This window comes from Pangasianodon hypophthalmus, chromosome 1, assembly GCF_027358585.1.
Source record: "Pangasianodon hypophthalmus isolate fPanHyp1 chromosome 1, fPanHyp1.pri, whole genome shotgun sequence".
Classification (NCBI taxonomy): Eukaryota; Metazoa; Chordata; class Actinopteri; order Siluriformes; family Pangasiidae; genus Pangasianodon; species Pangasianodon hypophthalmus.
The window spans coordinates 22,132,403-22,151,233 of record NC_069710.1 but is presented as its reverse complement, the minus strand read 5'-3'; the positions used below and the strand labels follow the sequence as shown (position 1 = coordinate 22,151,233).

Sequence of the window (18,831 nt, the reverse complement as noted above, 5' to 3'; positions counted from 1 at the left end):
GAAGAATTGAGGCTGTTTTGAGAGCAAATGGAGACCTACCCAGTATTAGTATAGTGTTCCTAATAAAGTGCTCTGTAAGTGCACATAGCTAGCATTCTGGTTCACCCCTCCTAACTGCCACAGCCAAGCAGAAAATCACCTTGATAACATTTGCCACATCACAGACCTAAGGACTAACTAGAAAGGTGTTTAGAGATGACTGCCACACTCATGCCACTGGGAGGGGCAATTATAAGCTTGTAGTACCTGAAGAAAGTCGATGATGATGCCCAGGTAGCAACAGTACAGACCTCCTGGAGTGGCACACCTCTAAGTAATGTCCCTGAGGACGGGATGCTCCTTGGAGCTGTACCATTGCACAGTAGATCTCAGTAGATGAGTTGCCCCCTTGAGGCTAACCATTAACTATGGAGGGCACCACCTAAGTAGTTTCCATGCAAGGCACAGAGAGCTGTTTGACCTTATACTGGCCTGATGATTGAAAAATCTAATTGTCACTATGTTGTCCAAGTGGGCCAACACATGGCAATGTCTCAGAACCAGAGAAAAACTTGAACTTTGTGGTGCAGGAGAGAAGTGCTGAATTTGACTGCCTGTCCTTGAAAGGCAAACCTTAAAAGGCATCTGTGTTCTGGCTCCCAAATGGAGCAGCACAGAAGTGTTCGCTGTATCATCGGGTGAATGCAAATGCAAATCCTGTCGATGCCATGGCCATCCGTAAGTGAGAGCCAAGGGAGCAAAATTGTTTGTGCTCTCTGGCAGGGTGGGATGTTATAGACTATCTTCCATGTCAATCACTATGACTCTATGCCAATCATAGGCATCTGAGAGCTAATGTATGTGGAAAAGGGCAAATAGAGCTTTCCTGTGTTCCGCTGCCCTATAACACAGCATGAGCAGGAGTTTGAAAAGATGCAGTTGGCTCGCATCCCGTGTCTCGGAGGACGCATGTGTTAGCCTTCACCTTCCACAACTGTCAACTATTGTATAATAGGGGAGAATTTAAAATTCTAATGTTACGGGTATTTGCAATAAAGGGAAAAAAGGAATTAAATCAGGAAGTAATGCAATTAGGAGCAAGAAACAAAGGTCTAAACCTTAAGGAGTTGGAATGAGTAAGGATTGCTGATACATGTAGGATTTTTATTCAAGTTCCGGCTTTGTCATTTATTGCTCGTGGTTTTAAAAGATGTGATTTCAGACAACCAGAAATGTGTTTGCATTTAATTAGAAGGAGATTCACTGCAACTGGGTAGAAAACATACTGCTTAACTCTTGTTAAACTGTGTGCTTTATGATTCCTGAAGACCAAGAATGCATAATGCTTACAGTCTTAACAGATAGTAAGCATTACTACATCTAATGTACAGGGGTGAGCATTACTACATCTAATGTTGTTATGTCCCCCGTAATAACTTTAACTCTCAACCAGTCCCACCATTTTAGAAACAGAAATGATAGGAACCATTACACTTTGATCAGTCCAATCCACGCCTACCAGCCAAGTTTATAAGCTGATTTTCAAAGGTGTTACAGTCCCTGGCTAAATCTGTAACTATCACACGTAACTTTACACATTATTTTTAAACGTAACTATCACATTATGCTTTGGATGTGCTTCACCGAAACTGTATACCTCAGTCAGTAAAGCTGAGCTATCGTTTGCTATTGTAAATACATTCTATCACATGATTTTATCCTTTTATCTAAAGAAGGTCCCAGCCCTCTAACCAAATATGAAATGTTCTGTAACCTAATATCTGGAAATGTAATAAATGTAAGAATATACTGTGGGGGTAAGTTAAAAGAATAAAAGGGGTATCGTAACACTTTCTGTAGTATGCAGCTCAGAGAAGAAGCCCCAGGGTAAGATTGCACAAAAGCTTTAGATTTGGACTCATGCTGTTAGCGCAGTAATCAGTCAGTAATGTAAAATCTTTTTTCAAAATAAATACCTTTGCAGCTTGTTCACTGCTTTCTGCTGGAGTTTGGATTTGTACTGCTCCTGCTCTGTGTGCTTTTCTCAGCAGAAACTTGGCCCAATTTTCTTGTGCTGGTGAAACTCCAAGATAGAGGGAAGATATAGAGAACGGCTCTTTGAGATTAAAAGTAGTTTAGAGAATGATAAAATTGAGACCTTTCTGATTAACAGGGCAATATTACTACTGTCATTGTGAACCCAACAAAATAACACATAAAACTTAGTCAAACAGGTTTGAAGTACTGTCGCACAGTCCCTCAGGAGACAGTTAGTAAAATGCCTTTATTCTTCATTTACATTTGCGAAATATTATTGTGACAGAGATAACAACAACCTCCAGTGACAATTTTTTTTTACTTTTTTTGTGACACATAAATGAACAGTAAACTGTATTTATGATTAATGGACTGTTTCCACATTTACTATTATTTACTATTTTTATTTACTATTACTATTTACTATTATTCAGCACTGTTAATTATGGTTTATTTCCTATGTTTATAATGATGGAGTTGCCATATTGTGTCTTCACTGTCATCAGTAGTATAAGTATATAGTATATAACAACATAAGAGTAACATAGCTCGATAGATAGATAGATAGATAGATAGATAGACAGATAGATAGATAGATAGAAAACTCTTTGAAGTAGGAAAGTGCCTACTTTTGTACTTTTTTTTATTATTGAGCTCAGGTTCTGCTGCTAGAAAAATCAGTAATTACTGAATATTTATGAAACTGACTACATAAGCCTCGTTTGTTTTGTTATTATTTACCATCAGTGAAATAAATCTGGCTGGTCACTTAAAGCACAGTTAACCAGAGATAACCTGTCTACAAACAGGATTTAAAGCTTCCCCTGATTTGCCTGTTTGTAGTAAGCGTGTGGAGAGAATGGCTGGCTGTTCGTGGCTGGCTCGCAGAGGGGAAATGCGCTCTCTGGCCACTAGGGGGCTGACTAACCAGGCACTTGCCCGGATGCAAAACATTCGCTTCATATTGCGTGTTTGGTAAAATAAATATTTTACCTGTAAATTATTTATAGATCATTTAAATTCTGTAGCGGATCACCGAGCGCCCCTTATGTGGTTTTTAGCCACAAGGCAAATGCAAATGTTTGCATAACTTAACAGGTAAGTAAATAGTTGTGCTAAGCTTGTTTGGTAGGCTCGCTAGCTAGCATACACGCAGAGCTTGGTTGCTAGGGAGTTTAACACTGTTGGTGGCGTTTGCATTTGATAGCTAGTCAGCGTCGTACGGTTTGTTTGTTTTATTTTTTTATTTTTTTCTCTATATATATTCGTTTGGATTAAAGGATAGCCATCGGAGCAGGAAAACATTCACATAAGTGAAGTGCGTTGTGCGTCGTAGCGTCTCTTCTGTATTCGGGTGAATTTCCGATAGCGCTAGCTGGGTTAGCTTGGCTAGCTAGTTGTCTGCGCTGAGAGGTAACGTGCCCCTTATGTTAGCTACACTTAAACAGATGTGCAAAAGCTGTCTTTCACTTTTATGTTAAAGTTTTTTTTTCTTTTTTTCTTTTTTTTTTTACTTAGGTTGTAATCAGGTCTGACCAAACAGCCTGCTGATGATACAGAAACACACTTTAAAAGAAAAATCTTAGCTAGCTAGCTATAGCGCTGGGCGCTGTTGGACGCGCAGGCCTCTTCGGCCATTTTTGTTGACATTCCTGCTCTCCCTTCATCTCGCATGTAGTTAGTTATTTGGAAAAGTTTTACATATTGTACTCGAAGGAATGCCGACAGATGTTGACGTTTGCAAGGTTTTAGATTTAGCACGACATTTCTTTTTTATAATTACGAGATGGGTAAACAAACATTCGAGGGTTTTGTAACCGCAGTAGTCAGCTAACACTGCATGTAAAGTCAGTCAAGGAAAGTGAAGTCCAGTGCAGAGGAAGCAGGAGCTCAGGAGCTGGCTATCAGTGTGGCACCCAGGCTTTCTCCAGATTTCTAACCAGTTAATAGTGAAAACCAGCTGTTCAGTTTAAGGAGCCAAACAGCAAAGTCTTTATTATAACCTACTCTTTAATCAAATGTATGCTGTGTTTGTTACTTGCACTTATTCTTATTCTCTTCCTCTTTAATAGTGAAGACCAGTAGTCTCCTCTAAATTGGCCAGTTTGGCTTGCATCTATGAACTCGTTGGTGCCCACCACCTCGGCCGTCAGTAGCCCTGTTAGTTCCCTGGACTCCCCCCTCTCTGTCATCAGTTCATCCACTGGCTCTCCGGGTGTGCCAGTGACTCCTTCGGTGGGTTACGGACCCATCAGCAACCCGCAGGTGGGCTACAGTCAACTACATGCACAAAAATACCCATAGGATGAAAACTGAAATGAATTTCTGCACTGAACTCATAGTGTCCTTAGTCCACACTGAGGTCATAGAGGACAATGAGTTGACCATTACCCCCCACCCCATTTACTTGTCTTTGTGCTTCTCTTAGATTAACTCCTCGATGTCTGAGCTGCACACTGTCAGCAGCTCTGACGATGTGAAGCCATCCTTTGTCCTGAAGTCTCCAGGAGGCACTGGGCCAATGCTGTCCCAAAAAAGACTCTGTGCCATCTGCGGGGATCGCTCCTCTGGTGAGTACTTAGGAAGGACATACCAGTTTACAGAGGCTTTAAGATTTTTTTCCTGTAATCAAGCAGGTAATTTTAGCACTGGCTTACTCACTGCTATGGCATTTGTTTTGGCTTATGACTTAGTACCTCACCAGTACATTGCGTAAAACTGATCTTTGTTAATATATACTAAAATCTTAATAATGATCCAGGATTAGTAATGATCCAAGATGCTTAGTAACATTAATCCTGCCTCACTAATTCTTTGCTCACTAATTTGTGGTTTCTTGTTCAGGGAAGCACTATGGAGTGTACAGCTGCGAGGGCTGTAAAGGCTTCTTTAAGCGCACCGTGAGGAAGGACCTGAGCTACATCTGCAGAGACAGCAAAGAGTGTCTCGTGGACAAGCGCCAGCGCAATCGTTGCCAGTACTGCCGTTACCAGAAGTGCCTAGCCATGGGCATGAAGAGAGAGGGTGTGTATTTTGAGTCATGCTTTCATCATCCTGTCATGGGAATACCATTGTTTGTTGTTATCTTGGTTTGGTCTTTTTGGCCCTGTTCAGACTTGACCTTAAGATTCGGATAATAAGTGCATGGCGCGAAGTACACGTGTGAACAGGGTCAGATGTGTTTTATGATCCTGCCACTACCACCACATCAGCATGTGGCCACATTACACATTATTTATAGTGTGACGCGGACAACATAGATAAATTGCCAGTGACCAGGGTTGCCAGGTTTGCAGTTTTACCATGGAATCACACTATTTCTGAATTTCCTATGCAGCTGATGCGTGTAATTGGTTGATATTTTTTTTAAATTTATTTTTAAACATTGTCTATATTAATGAAATCTCTAAGCCTAATCTCGTGTGCATTCCTCGTTACTGTTTTTGTAGTGAGCGCTGCTTGTTACTGTGTGAATGTGTGTATCAATTCTGTATAATGGTGTTATTTTTGCTGAGAACAAGCAACATGAAAGTGTTTTGTAAATAACATTTTTTTTCCAAGACAGCCTAAATGATACCTGAATAATAATTTACCTTCCTGCTCCAAATATACAACAAAAAGTAATCACATTTTCCTCAGCGAATAAAAAGAAGACAAAAATGAGTAGGTGAAGGGGGAAAACAGCAGGGAGAGCTTTTTCTATGGTGAACCCAGTTCACACCTGATTTATGAAAATCCTTATTCCTTGCACTCCACAGCTGTTCAGGAGGAGCGGCAGAGGAATAAGGACCGTGATGGAGATTATGACTGTAATACTGCAGCCAATGAGGAGATGCCTGTGGAGAAGATCCTGGAAGCTGAGACAGCTGTGGATCACAAGACAGAATTGCACTCTGCAAGCAGCTCTACTGGTGCTGTGAGTGTTTATCTTACTGTTTTTAATAGTGAGCTCTAGAGGAGATCTACTTTTGGACTTGACTGTTGTGGTGGCTCGAATTCTCACACACCAGAAAGGTCCTACAGCTTGCACTGGGCCGTATAAAGTTAGGCCCATTAATTTTATATCATGTAAGAATAAAAATGTCTCTTCAGTTTTACAAGGTCCATTATTGACAGATATTTTTGGTAGTCCTTGGTTCCCTTTAACAGACAGCAAAAACAAACAGCACTTCACATTTGTCTTGTCCTTTAAGAAAGATTATGCAACTAAACTAACTGAATAGTAAACAACTCCAGCTCTGAATGAAAACTGCTTCATCAATAATGATTGTAAAAATAAATAGTGCTTTATATTTCTATAATAATAGTGTTTGCATTGTGATAGGCAAATGAAAATCATTACAGCAAAAAAAAAAAAAAAAAAACGGAAGATGGTTAGAGGGTTACATGTCAGCTGTAGGTGTTGGTTGTTGGCTTTTTTTTTTTTATTTATTTTTTTTTTTATTTTATTTTATTTTATTTAAAAGAGTAATTGCCTGTACACTGAAGATGGGACTATACAGTTACCAAACAAGTTATTAGCTGTAAATAAGCTTGTTTATTAAATTGAATTAAAATTATATAACCTAAGCACGCATGTGCTGTGTTGAACAGCAGCAGAGATACTTCCTGAATTCTTGTATAATGAATAACCCTGATAAACAACACATTGTTTCATTTTAATAATTTAAGCCCCCATGTTTTGTGAGCACATTTCGTGTGAAAGGCTAGCACGGCTTTATCTGTTTGGCAATCACGGACAAGGGAACCTAAGACGCATCAGGGAAAAATGTTTTGTTTGAAGTAAGTTAAGGTTATTAAGGCTATTGTAGTTCATATAGGGTATAAAGTAGGCTAAAAGGAAACGCACATGATGAGATACAACACAGTTTATTTTTGTCGATCTTAAAAGCTGCCAACACCACGAGTTGATAGACATTACAAAAGTTCTTAACATCGTCATTCTTCTCAAGCCTAGTGTCTACATCCTGACTAAAACAGATCAGCCATCATAACCTGGTTTAGCAGTGCTGTACTGGCTGCCTGTCTCTAATAATTCTCACTGTATTGTTAGAGTGATTTTTAAAATCAAGTCCTAATATCCAACACCCAGGCCATTTCTAGCTAATAAGCAAGCAGTGGAAGCAGTCGCTTAGGGCCCTGAGCCCAATGTTTCATAAACAGTCATAAAAATAATGTAATACATTCAATTTTGATCATTTTTGGAGCATTTATGCTGCAAATATCTGAAAGTCACCACAGTTTTACTTATATTTTCAAACAATTTTTAATCATACTTTTAAGAAATATACATTTAATGATTATTGCCTCTAGCTCTTTTGTCTTTTCATTTTTGTCTCTTCCATTCATGATATACCAAATTATTCTACTTTTTATGCATGTAAAGTAGCAAAGCACTTTGACCTGAATTTTGAGAAGTTCTTCATATGATGATTATCCCTTTTACTATCATCACAGTATAAAGGTTCTCATGAAAACCATCCAGTAACTCATTCCCCCTTCCTGTCCTTTAGGCCATTGACCCAGTGACTAACATCTGCCAGGCAGCAGATAAACAGCTGTTTGGCCTGGTGGAGTGGGCCAAGCGCATCCCGCACTTCTCTGAGCTGCCTCTGGATGACCAGGTCATTCTGCTACGTGCAGGTAGAAGCGTTCACTTTCCATACAGACTACTCTCCTACACATACAGCACCTATTGTCACACTATAACGTGGAAGCCAGGGCTCTTACTCAAGGAGGCAGGATATGCTTGTCTGTAAATAATCATGCCACCAATGACTATCCTATTTAATTTTTAAATTAAACTTGATTCTGGTGGGAGAAATACTATTTTTGTTAGAATATAAACCCCACCATTGATATTATGTGCACAGTTATTTTGCCTGGTTAGGCTTTTAAAACTAGGATAAAACTTATAGAAGTAAATGGACTTTTCTTCCCCATTGCATCGGTGTTTCAGGGTGGAATGAGCTGCTTATCGCCTCACTTTCTCACCGCTCCATCGGGGTGGAGGATGGACTTCTGCTGACTACAGGCTTGCACGTGCTCAGAGACAGGTGACACTTCACTTCAGCTACTTATTGTTGAGTAGCTTAGTAGTTTATTTATAAGGCTGTATAAATGCATTGCAATTTAGAATATTACAAATTTGATTATAGAAATGTATAGAAATCATTCAATCATTTCTATACATTAATCTCCAGGTATTAGTACTGGTACTTCAGGTGCTGTTCATCTGCATAAAATAATTACAGATCTCTCCTCCTACATGAAAAGTATCAGCTGAAGTGATGCATGTTTATCTGAACAATGATATAATGTTGAATGTTAAATTTACATGTTTGATAATTGATAGCACAAAATTGTCTTAATAAGAATGAATAACTAATAGAAGAAAACATCTTGACGTGAGAAACAATAATGTTTGCAGTTTGATGCAAATGTACGTCTTTTGAGCAAGACAACACAGTGGTTTATGTTTGTGCGCCTCCTTCTCTGTCCCTTTTGTTGCAAAATGAGCTAAAACCATAGACTCCTGTTTGCTCCATTTCATTTCATTGCCGCTTTCACTGCCATCATTGTGCTTTTCTGTTTTCTATTTGTGTCACACTGTCGGCTCTTCTCTTAGCCCCCGCAAAAACATTCTGCACCTCAGCGGTGAAGTTTCCTAAAAAGACATATGAGTTACTTTTGAGGATACTTGAAACTGCGTTTCAGCAGTGGTTCTTTTACATTTAATTCTTTTGTTGTTTGTAGTATACAGCTGGCATATAGCTAAAATTCATATAAAATTTCCAAATAAAATATTCCCAGCTTACGATTTATTAAAACTGTTGATTTGGTGTGGTGTTTGCACCGAGTCTCACACGATCGACAGTATTGCCAGTCAGCAGAGCTCGGGCCACGTGTGGCAAGCACTTAGGATAGTGTTTGCGGTCGTCTAGTCATGTACACAGCACACATCACAATGTTGTGTGCTTCTGACTGGTAAGACTCCTCACCAGGCAGTTTACATGCTTGTTGTTATTGGGTTTGTTTCTCACCTTAAAACGTTAAATTGTGTGCAGTTTTGTTAAAAGATTAACATGGAACGTGTGAAAAACGTGGAAAATCAGGTGATTCAAAAACGGTGTTTACCGTGCATCAATAAAGTCCGATACAACATGCACATCTTTGCTTAATGATCTTAAAAATATCATTTAGAAACATTATTACTTTGCTCTGTACATTTCTTCCTCCTTCTCTCACTCTTCACATTTCTCTGTGCCTTCTTTGCACTCCTGAAATGAATTATTTTTCCCCATTGTGATATTTAATGTGTATAACAAATGAGATTAGCTCAGTTAATATATTGTAAAGGTAATGTCGCAGTCATAAGGTATTTTTAAGTCTTCTAGGTTTGTTTATTGCAACCATCTAAAAATGTAGTAGAACTAAAATCAGTTTCACAATACTGACTTACAGTGCATCATTTCATATTGCAGTGGAAAAGCTGTAGATAATAACGAGTCATTGTCTGCTTTAAACATAAGCTTTCATGTATTAAAGCATTTTACTGAGATGTGCGTGTATTGTCTCGCAAGGAGAGATATGCACTACTACTACTTATAATTCCTCTTTTCACTTGTTTATATCTCCCCAGGGAAAGTGCACGCAGCCCGGAGGTGGGGGCCATATTTGACAGGTACTTGACAGGAGTACCAGACTCCTCACGTTTTACTTCTGACTTCAGTTCATTAAACAGTGCTAATGATTTGTAAGCTGTAATTCAGTCAGTCACCAATGTGATGCTAATCAATCTTTTGCAGTTTTCATAAGCTCAGCATCTCTTCGTTAACCCAGTATGGTTGTTTAAAGCAGAGAACACTCAAAAAGTATTTTTGGGATTTGCAGTTCCAAATTGTCGTTATTGTTCCTTCCTCTCTCATCATTCTGTATCTTCTCTTTCCCACCGTAGAGTGCTCACTGAGTTGGTAAATAAAATGCGAGATATGCAGATGGACAAGACTGAGCTTGGATGTCTGCGAGCCATCATCCTCTTTAACCCAGGTGCAGTTATCAGATCTTACTGGTTATGGGGTTTAGGAAGAGATATCTGATTTGCAAAAATCCATTCAACATTCACTTTTGACATATTTTTCGTTTCTGCTGGTAGAAAAATGCTATCATAAGCTACATTTCATAACATGGATTGTGAAGAACTACACAGATTAATCTCATTAACAACAGGAACACATTCAGAAAGAATTCAGGACTGTTAGGGACTGATGGCCTGAGAGTGTTAGCATGCCTCAATGAAAAATACACTTGCTGAGGGAAAGCATTCAGAAACTCTCACTCTCACCCACCAAGTGTGTGCACAAAAAATTCTGAGTAAGACACAATCACCTCCTGTTAGTCACTACAGGTTATGAGTTCTGTAGCTGGGTAAAGATACAAATTCCACAACTAGGATAAATTAGCTGACTTACCATTTACTAGTTTCCCACCAAATAAATGTTCCCTGTTCACCAAGAAAAAGCTAAAACGTTATTGCTTGTGAATCAATTTTTCCCTCTTATTACAGTATTATATTGGACATTTGTTCTCTTCTTTATTTTGTTTGTTTGCTCACTCACTAGCTCACTCTCTCCTTGCTCCCTGATTGGCTGATTCACCTGTCAATGTGTAGTTTGAAGTTGGAGCGGGATGATGTTTGATGTATCTGAGTCGCCATATGAAGTGTATACATGCAAATTTCCTGCTAATTTGAAACCCTTTAGATTGGAAATAATTCCATTCAGGCAGTTCTGGACTTGTAGTACCTGTTCTTTGTACTACACATGCACCATTTTCACACATGCATCATATATACACAAAATATCACACTTATCATCACGACCTGATCTGTACTGCAAATGTTTTAGCTGTTTAGGTGTTGGCTGATGACAAAGTGTCATTGTGTGTTTTTGACAAATGTCAGTGTGATTACCATGGAATTTTAAAACCAAGTTTTGTTCAAAAGTTTGAATCAAAAGTAAAGAAAATAAATGTTTTTATGCACTGGTGCAAAAACAGCATTTGTTTTTCAGCAGGAAGTGTAGATTTTTGGTTATAGTAACACTGTCTTTTTAAGGCTTGTGCAGTAACCTGTGTTAGTCAGCTTTGAAACTCAGACTAACTGTCTTTTTCCTCTGTATTGTTGTTTAGATGCCAAAGGTCTGAGCAACACGAGTGAGGTGGAACTCCTGCGAGAGAGAGTGTATGCATCCTTAGAGGCCTACTGCAGGCAGAAATACCCTGAGCAGCAGGGGAGGTATACCAAGCCTTTCTCAACAACTCTCTTTGCAAGTTTTGCAGTGTAAGCTACTGTTACTCCATGCTAAGCCTCAAGCTGACGTTTCAAAAACCTGCTGGTACGTGCAGAAGCACGTTTTTAAAATGAACAGATGTGATAGCAAGTGTAAAAAAAAAAATCGTTGTAAAAAGGGCTTTGAGGCTGGTAGAAAAAGCAGCTTGTTGTTATCATAGGATAAACAACTGTACACTATCAGCCAATATAGCAAGTTAGCAACGTCATTAATGTATTATTACATTTGAATCTATCATTTAGCGTATTTAAACGCAGATTGTCAGAGACGGATGCATCTATTTTTTGTTACTAGGATTCATTCAAAAATGCTTTTAAATTTGGTGAATGAGCAGCAGAACAAGCTCATACTAGTGTAAATTACAGATGGATCATTTTAATCACCATTTTCTTGTAATGATAATCACAATCATTACAGTACTCCAGGATCGTTGCTCTAGTATTTCTTGTTTATGTTGTAACATGTTGCTTATTAGCCGATGATGCTCTGTGCTTTACACTTTATCTTTGACTGATTTGCAAAAATCCATTTACTTTTTTCAGTTATACCTGTGCCTTTTGTACTACTACCTATAAATACCAATACACTAGCAAAAATAGTCAGACAATACAATAAAAATGCCAAAAATGTTTACCAAAAGTTATTCTGTTTCAGTTTCATAATCTTAAAGCTGTTGGATGAAAGAATTTGGGATTTAGCCCTGTGTAGTAAGAAAATGCTGTTGTAAGGTACTTGCGGAAGAATATTTCATAGCATGGTTTGGGCTGCAGCATCTTCTACCGTACAGATTAGTCTCAAGGCTGTGAGTTTCAAGCACACATTCAGAAAGAATTCACTGCTCTTTGGGACTGGCCTGATAGAGTTAGCAAGAAAAAAGGACACATGAGGATGAAACATCAGATCTTTTTGTTTTGATTTGATTTTGTTTTGAGTTTATGAACACTTTACGCACTACAGTTTACGACACCTTAAGTTTCTGTGGTGCAACAGAAATTTTACACCAGGCTATTTTTAAACTAACTACTGTCAACCTGTGGTTTAATAACAAGGTTACACCCTAACTCATGGTCAACTGGTGCAACCAGCTGTGGTGCGTTAGTGTGAAAGCTGAGTCAGTATTCTGATGTGTCTTTTGCATTTGGTTGTATGGTTACAGTTAGTCAATGTGCACCATCATGTTTTACACATAACATTTACACAGGACCTAATGTTATTTACATAAATCTACATAGACTTTATGTAATGTCCATATTAGCATGGCGTTATCATGAGAGGAAAAACTTGAAATGGCAGGTGAACAGAATTTGTTGATACTGAGTGTTTTTTTTCCTCGTCCCTTTCTCTCTTTCCTCACCTAGATTTGCTAAGCTCCTCCTCAGGCTGCCTGCATTGCGCTCCATTGGGCTCAAGTGTCTGGAGCACCTTTTTTTCTTCAAGCTAATCGGAGACACGCCCATTGAGACGTTCCTGATGGAGATGCTGGAGGCTCCCCACTAGCTTTGTCCTGAGGGAGGCTGGGAGATGACATCACTGTGACTGCACTTTTCAATCTCAGGGGAACTTGAGCAATTGGCCAGCCTCCAGTCCACGATACACTTGTTGCTAGGTTTGTCTTTTTTGTAAGTGCAAAACAGAGTCTAAAAACCCAAGACTTGCCATGAACTTAGAGTATGTTGGTGCTATATTTCAGTCATAAGTCTTGAATTCTTGTGGATTTTTTTTTTTTTTTTTTAAAGATTGGAACCTTCAGTTCCCTTCCTAGCTTACATGGGATTACATTTTGATAAAACCATTTAAGGCTTTTAAACTTGTGGGTGTTGAGCTTTATTTGTCTATAAGTGTGCTCCTCCATCATCTCGTCAGTGTGGTTTCTTTTATTCCTTAAGGGACTAATTTATTCAGCTCAGACCTTAAAGGACTGGCGATACGAACAACTGAAAGAACAGTTAGGAAAAACTGTTTTAAAATCTATAAGCTGACATCGCTCTCCCAGTTAAGCTAGCCTGGCCAAACATGTATGCAATGAAACTTAATGCACAAAAGTCTGGAGAAAAGCTCATTATGATGTGCAATTCGCAAAATAATGTTAGTTAAATATTTTGGAGTTGATTCCAGGGAAGCGAGGTCTTACCATGTGCTCATAGATATAGATCATGGGTGCTCGTCTGATCTTTTACATGCTTGATTCATTGTACTGTTTTTTTTTTTCCTTCCTTTTTTCTTCTTTTCAGTTTGCAGTTTTGGTGAAAACTGAAGAAAAAAACAAAAAAAAAACTAGGATACTCAGTTCACTAAATTAGCCATGCATTGCTTTATGACTGCAGTGTTCCAGGCTGAAGTCGGTAAACTGCTTGTGACATTGCTTTTTCTCTCAGTTATTCTTTTCGTAGTACACGCTTGTTTTATCACATATCACGTAACCTTGTAACTTGAGTTATGATTCCGTATGTAAACTGCACTATACCAGTTCAAATATCAAATATTTGACCAAAAAGGGGTCATATTTGTGTATGCTTTGGTGCTTTAAAAAATAGCTGTTTTAATGTTACATCCCTGAAAACGCACATAGAAACTTGTAAGCAGGAAACGGTTATATTTTAACAAAGTTGAATATGAGCAATACTAAATTTAAAATGCAAATGTGTATTCTCTTCTCATTTCTGAGTGGGAAAAATTGTCAAACGTCAATTTCTAGTACTGTGCAAACATTTGTTCAGGGACAGTGAAACGTGATTGCTACAAAAGAGCAGAAATCCATATACATTTATATTCCAATGATTTTATCATTGCTTTTAGTTGATTTGTACATCTAAAATACGAAAAAAGACCTTAGTTTGCACTGTATTTCCTGTGAATCCCAGTTTTCTGACTGTCTTTGCTCTTTTTCTTAGTGATGTGTTTCTCAGATTTCAATTAGATTTGTAATCTTGCTGGTTTTTGTAAGATCTTTGCTTTGCTGTTGTATTTTTGTGTCCATGCCAACAGCTTTGGGGACGAAGACCACAGAGACTTTGAAATGCAAGTTCCCTATTGGCAGAAATGTTTACTACACCTTCGGGTTGTTTTGTATGGTCCTGTACAACCACCATCTTTACTGCATTAGACATGTTTGTGTCTGTCATTGCACTAAATTTGTCATACAATGATGATTGTAATGATCCTCCATCAGGTTCTCCATCGTTAGAGCTCAATTTAATGGAGCTTGATGGCACTGCAAGTGAACCATATGGACACGACCCTAAATAAAAGCTGGTGACATCAGGACTTGTGTGGTGTTCAGTCCATCATTGACTGGATGATGTAGATTGCCTATAGTAGAGCCAGAGCACTAAACATAGTGCACCTGATTCAACAAATGACCTCATCAACTAATTATCAAGCTGTGTTTTACCTTAATCATGCATTAGATCAGAGAAATACCAAGCTGTGCTGTGCTCTGGTCTTCCAAAACATTCCCAGCCTTGCATTACAGCAAGAAATAGGTTAAATATATGGAGCCTCCCAAGGGTGGATGAATAATAAATTCATTAGCTGTGCTTAGCCAGTTTCATATTTTCTTGCCCAGAAACATAATTGCTAAAAGGAATACTAACATGTAACAGTGTGTGGTAAACTAGTTAATACAGACTATGGGAAACAAATGAGTATATGAATTCCCAGTGAGGGCATGACTGTGCAGCCATAGCTCATATCCATTCCTGATAAGTATTTTATGTTGCACATTGTCTTTGTGGCCTTGACAAACGGTCACCAAGTTGCTAGGAGAATGTTTTGGCTATAAGATTAAGATTGTGTTTTCTGTTCACATAGCAAGTCAAAATATTTTTCATATCTATTGGTGTTAAGTGTCTTTATGTTTAACTGTCAGGTGACTGCATGGGATCATGTGATCTACTTAAATCATCAAGATGTGCCACACGACTACCATGGAGCATATTACAGTTAAACATACATACCAAATCAAAATGGTTGTTATTGAAAATTGTTATTCCAAACTAGGAAGTAGGGCTTGTGCCTCTGCCACTAGGTGGTGGAGGCATTATTGTTTCAGGTTAGTAGGTCTGAGATTCTCGTTACCACAGTATCTCAAGAAAGAGTGGTTGAATGTTTGTACGGTTTATATGGAATTATCACTGTAACTAGTAGATGAACAGGTGAAATTAGCTTCCTTCCTGTTTAAAGTGTATTTTAAGGGTATTTTAGACATACAAATTAGTAACTGAAAGAAGGCCTGGGAGGCAATGCCAGGCATCAAGTTCTACTTGTTTTCTCTGATTTTGAACCTGCTTGTCCACTGGGCTGCCACGAATAAAAAAAAATAAAAATAAAAATAAAGGAATAGCTTCTGGTCCCAGGCGCTTGGACTAGTGGGTTCATTCCATGATTGTGGTGCCATGATTTAGTTCTTGCAAATCTTAAAAATTAAACTTTATTTTTTTCAACATTGCAGTGAAAAAAATGCATCTAACCATTAAAGTAAAAAGGTTGAGATTTTTTTTAAACATAGAATTTGCAAATATGCAAAATATTAACTCACATCCCTGCTAACTGCATGATGACATTAAGGACATTCTAATGATTTGCTTAATATTTTTTTTTAATTAATAATTGCTTTCCATATTTTGTCTAACAGGGCTGTCCTTTCCAAGTGACCTCATCAGGCAATATCACAATATTATTGACAATAAAGAAAAATGATTGAGAGAACCGCAGAATTTGCATGATGCTATTCCCTTGTGACTTGTGGAATATTCCAGACATTTCATAGGGGAAAAAATTGCTCAGGTAACAGGATTGAGTGAACGTTAATAAAATATACATTTTTCACAGTCTATAATAGATAACTCATGGAAAATGATGTTTCAAGCATGAGATGTTAAATGGCTTCATATTTTAATGCAGAAATAAGATTTAGTAAGTATTTTAATGATTATATTTCGAGGTGTAGTTACAGTTATTGTACTGAAATTTATGTGTCCATTCCTTCTTTGCATTGTCTGCATGAAAACACTCGACATGACCAGCATTTCTCTGGATGCTTCATAAAAGCTTTTTATTGCAAGATTTGTATACAGTATATACTTTTTCGCTGTGAGTATTAACAAGATAAATTCACATTCTTGGTACTCATTCGATACCCACTTTTTATGGCACTTGCAGCAAAAGGTTGGACATGACTCAATTCTATGTACTTAAGTGCAATGATCTTGAAAGGCTTTTGAGCAGGAGTGGAAGGTGGGTGGGATAAAGGACCAAACATGTTTCAAGTTTGTGCAAAAATGAAAAAAAAAACAAAACAAAACAAAAAACAAATATTACATAAAAGCAAACATCGCTGAGCATCAATCTAACATCACAAAAGCTCCCTTTGACTCAAATCGCCCGCTTTCTCTTAGTTTTGAACAATGCATGGCTTGCTTACTTTTCTTAAATTATAATTATCACAGAATAACACTGCTTCTGACCTATAATACACTATTCTATACAAATACAAATGCAACAGATGCAAAAATAAAAACAAGAGATTTACACAATTATACAGCATTTGTCTTCTTAGGGAACATTTAGTTTCTACATTAGATTTCTAGTTCATTTTCATTTTACAGTACTCGATTATCTGAGAAGAAGACAGACAAAAACAAAGATACTTCTTCTTGCTAATACTTGACATTGCTTTAAAATGACATGATACACATAGTAAGGTGCTGGGGGGTACTACTGGGTCGTGTAGTACAGCTGTGTGGATTGTCAGAATAATGTTTTGGGTTTCACACTAGAGAATGGACATTTCGTGATTTTGTGTAACCAAATCACACTTAAGTGTTCCTCCTAAAAACCTCTAAAACCAGAGTGCTGCTGTGCTGAAGAGACCACATCCCTCTGTTTCCAAAACACACGTCATGACCGAATGCCACAAGTATAGTTGTCATGCATCATACGATATTGAATTAAAATTGAATTTATAACAGTTAACATCATGGCAGTTCTTCTTGGGCTAAGACTAGGGTTGATTTGTGTCTGGAAACAGATTTACGCCTATTCTTCTTGACCACTTTTAGCAGATGGACTACAGTACAAATGGCAGAAGGTGCTGTAGGTCAGCACTGTGTATCAGACACATGTGTATGTTGCTGCATATTGCTGATCACGTTTAATCTCAGGCTCAATCTATAATCTGTATCAAATTAAAAAAACGTGCAAAAAAACTCACTAATACCACAGCAGTGCAGAGAGAATCACCCCTTGATATCTGTCAGTGATTTCTATAGATCTGTGCTCTGCAGTTTCCATTGGACATGAATGTGCTACTAACCAAAGCAGGCAAGATTTCACCAAATGGCTAATATTTGATAACCAGGGTGCAAGAGATCGGCCTTGTTAAAAGCACTGATCTTTGGGTTCGCACTCAAGGCCACAGTGGTAAGAAATACTAGTACGTTTGTCTCTGTAGAGAACTCGTTCTTCACTAACAGGGCTACAGGAGTTTAAGTGTGTGTGCGTTTGTGTAAGTATTAGAGGTTTGTGTACTAGAAGGTTGAACGGCAGCTGATACTGTGCTTGTCTTTTAAAAATGCAGTAAAAGTGGTAGGTATTAAGAAATATCAGTCTTTCAATCAGCATGCTTAGGTTGCAGTGGCCAGGATCAGGTGTATCGAGATTTGAAGTGTGTGTGTGTGTGTGTGTTGACACCCTGAGCTGCTAGAATCTATTCTGTGTCACACTTGCATCTCAGAGCCACTGGCTAATCCCAGAGCCTGTGCCTCCTCTGGGGTGAGCCCATTCTTCAGTGTTCTTCTTACTGCAGAAGAAAATAAACATTTATGTTATTCATGAACACATTTTTTTATTAGTCAATTATCCCTAAAAAAACAATTGTTACATACGAGCAGGGGTTCTCTCTCTCTCTCTCTCTCTCTCTCTCTTTTTTGCAGTCAGAGATCTCTTCTAGTGTACAAAAAATCTATGGGCTTGTGTATGATCATAGCACAGATTTAATTTATGAACATAGTTAAATCTAGTCCTGTGGTTCTCAAAGTACTAAGTTGATACTTGGTACTGAAGTATAAGCACTAAAGCTATCGAAAATAAAGTATGCGCTCAGTTAGAGGTATGAACTGGAATGATTTTTTTTTTCCAAATCCCATTTCCATCCACTCCCGTAGACACTCTTGACCAACCTTACCCGCTCCTGCAGAAAGTTTAACCAAACTCCCCTACTCCTGCAGAACATTTGACCACTCCCACATGCTCCTGCAGAAATGTGACCAATCTTGCCCACTCCAGCAGAAAGTTTGACCGATCCTGCTCACTTCTACAGAAAGTGTGATCAATCCCGCCTCCTCCCACAAAAAGTTTGACCAATCCTGCCTCCTCTCGCAAAAAGTTTGACCAATCCCTCCCACTCCTGCAAAAACTTTGACTAATTCCACCCACTCCCACGGAAATTGTGGCCAATCCTTTCCAC

General features: G+C 38.3%; 2 protein-coding genes across 9 annotated transcripts in view; one reads left to right on the top strand and one right to left on the bottom strand.

Moving 5' to 3' along the window:
- The first annotated feature begins 2,872 nt into the window (after positions 1–2,872).
- On the top strand, positions 2,873–14,627 carry rxrbb (retinoid x receptor, beta b). 2 transcript variants are annotated; one of them, XM_026939890.3, is made up of 11 exons: positions 2,873–3,114; positions 4,089–4,281; positions 4,445–4,586; positions 4,861–5,040; positions 5,775–5,932; positions 7,530–7,659; positions 7,976–8,072; positions 9,659–9,700; positions 9,974–10,065; positions 11,206–11,311; positions 12,725–14,627. In XM_026939890.3, the coding sequence occupies exons 2-11, from the start codon at positions 4,135–4,137 to the stop codon at positions 12,861–12,863; spliced, it is 1,233 nt and encodes a 410-aa protein (XP_026795691.1). In that variant the 5' UTR covers positions 2,873–3,114; positions 4,089–4,134; the 3' UTR covers positions 12,864–14,627. The 2 variants fall into 2 exon arrangements, with proteins under 2 accessions (XP_026795691.1, XP_026795692.1); XM_026939891.3 differs by lacking the exon at positions 2,873–3,114 and adding an exon at positions 3,158–3,429.
- A 1,765-nt stretch (positions 14,628–16,392) lies between these two features.
- fhod3b (formin homology 2 domain containing 3b) overlaps positions 16,393–18,831 on the bottom strand; it is a 115,309-nt gene continuing 112,870 nt past the window's right edge. For all 7 annotated transcript variants that reach the window (XM_026939908.3, XM_026939909.3, XM_026939910.3 and 4 more), the window contains one exon: positions 16,393–18,165. In XM_026939908.3, the coding sequence (XP_026795709.3) occupies positions 18,083–18,165 (83 nt within the window). In that variant the 3' untranslated portion in view covers positions 16,393–18,082. The remainder of the gene's footprint in view (positions 18,166–18,831) is intronic.

What these genes read in the sequence shown, in the direction of transcription:
- rxrbb (XM_026939890.3), top strand. Translation starts at nt 4,135, where the DNA reads ATGAACTCGTTGGTGCCCACCACCTCGGCCGTCAGTAGCCCTGTTAGT. An exon ending in GGTCATTCTGCTACGTGCAG is followed by an intron (nt 7,660 to 7,975) that starts GTAGAAGCGTTC and finishes TCGGTGTTTCAG; the next exon opens with GGTGGAATGAGCTGCTTATC. An exon ending in GTGGGGGCCATATTTGACAG is followed by an intron (nt 9,701 to 9,973) that starts GTACTTGACAGG and finishes TTCCCACCGTAG; the next exon opens with AGTGCTCACTGAGTTGGTAA.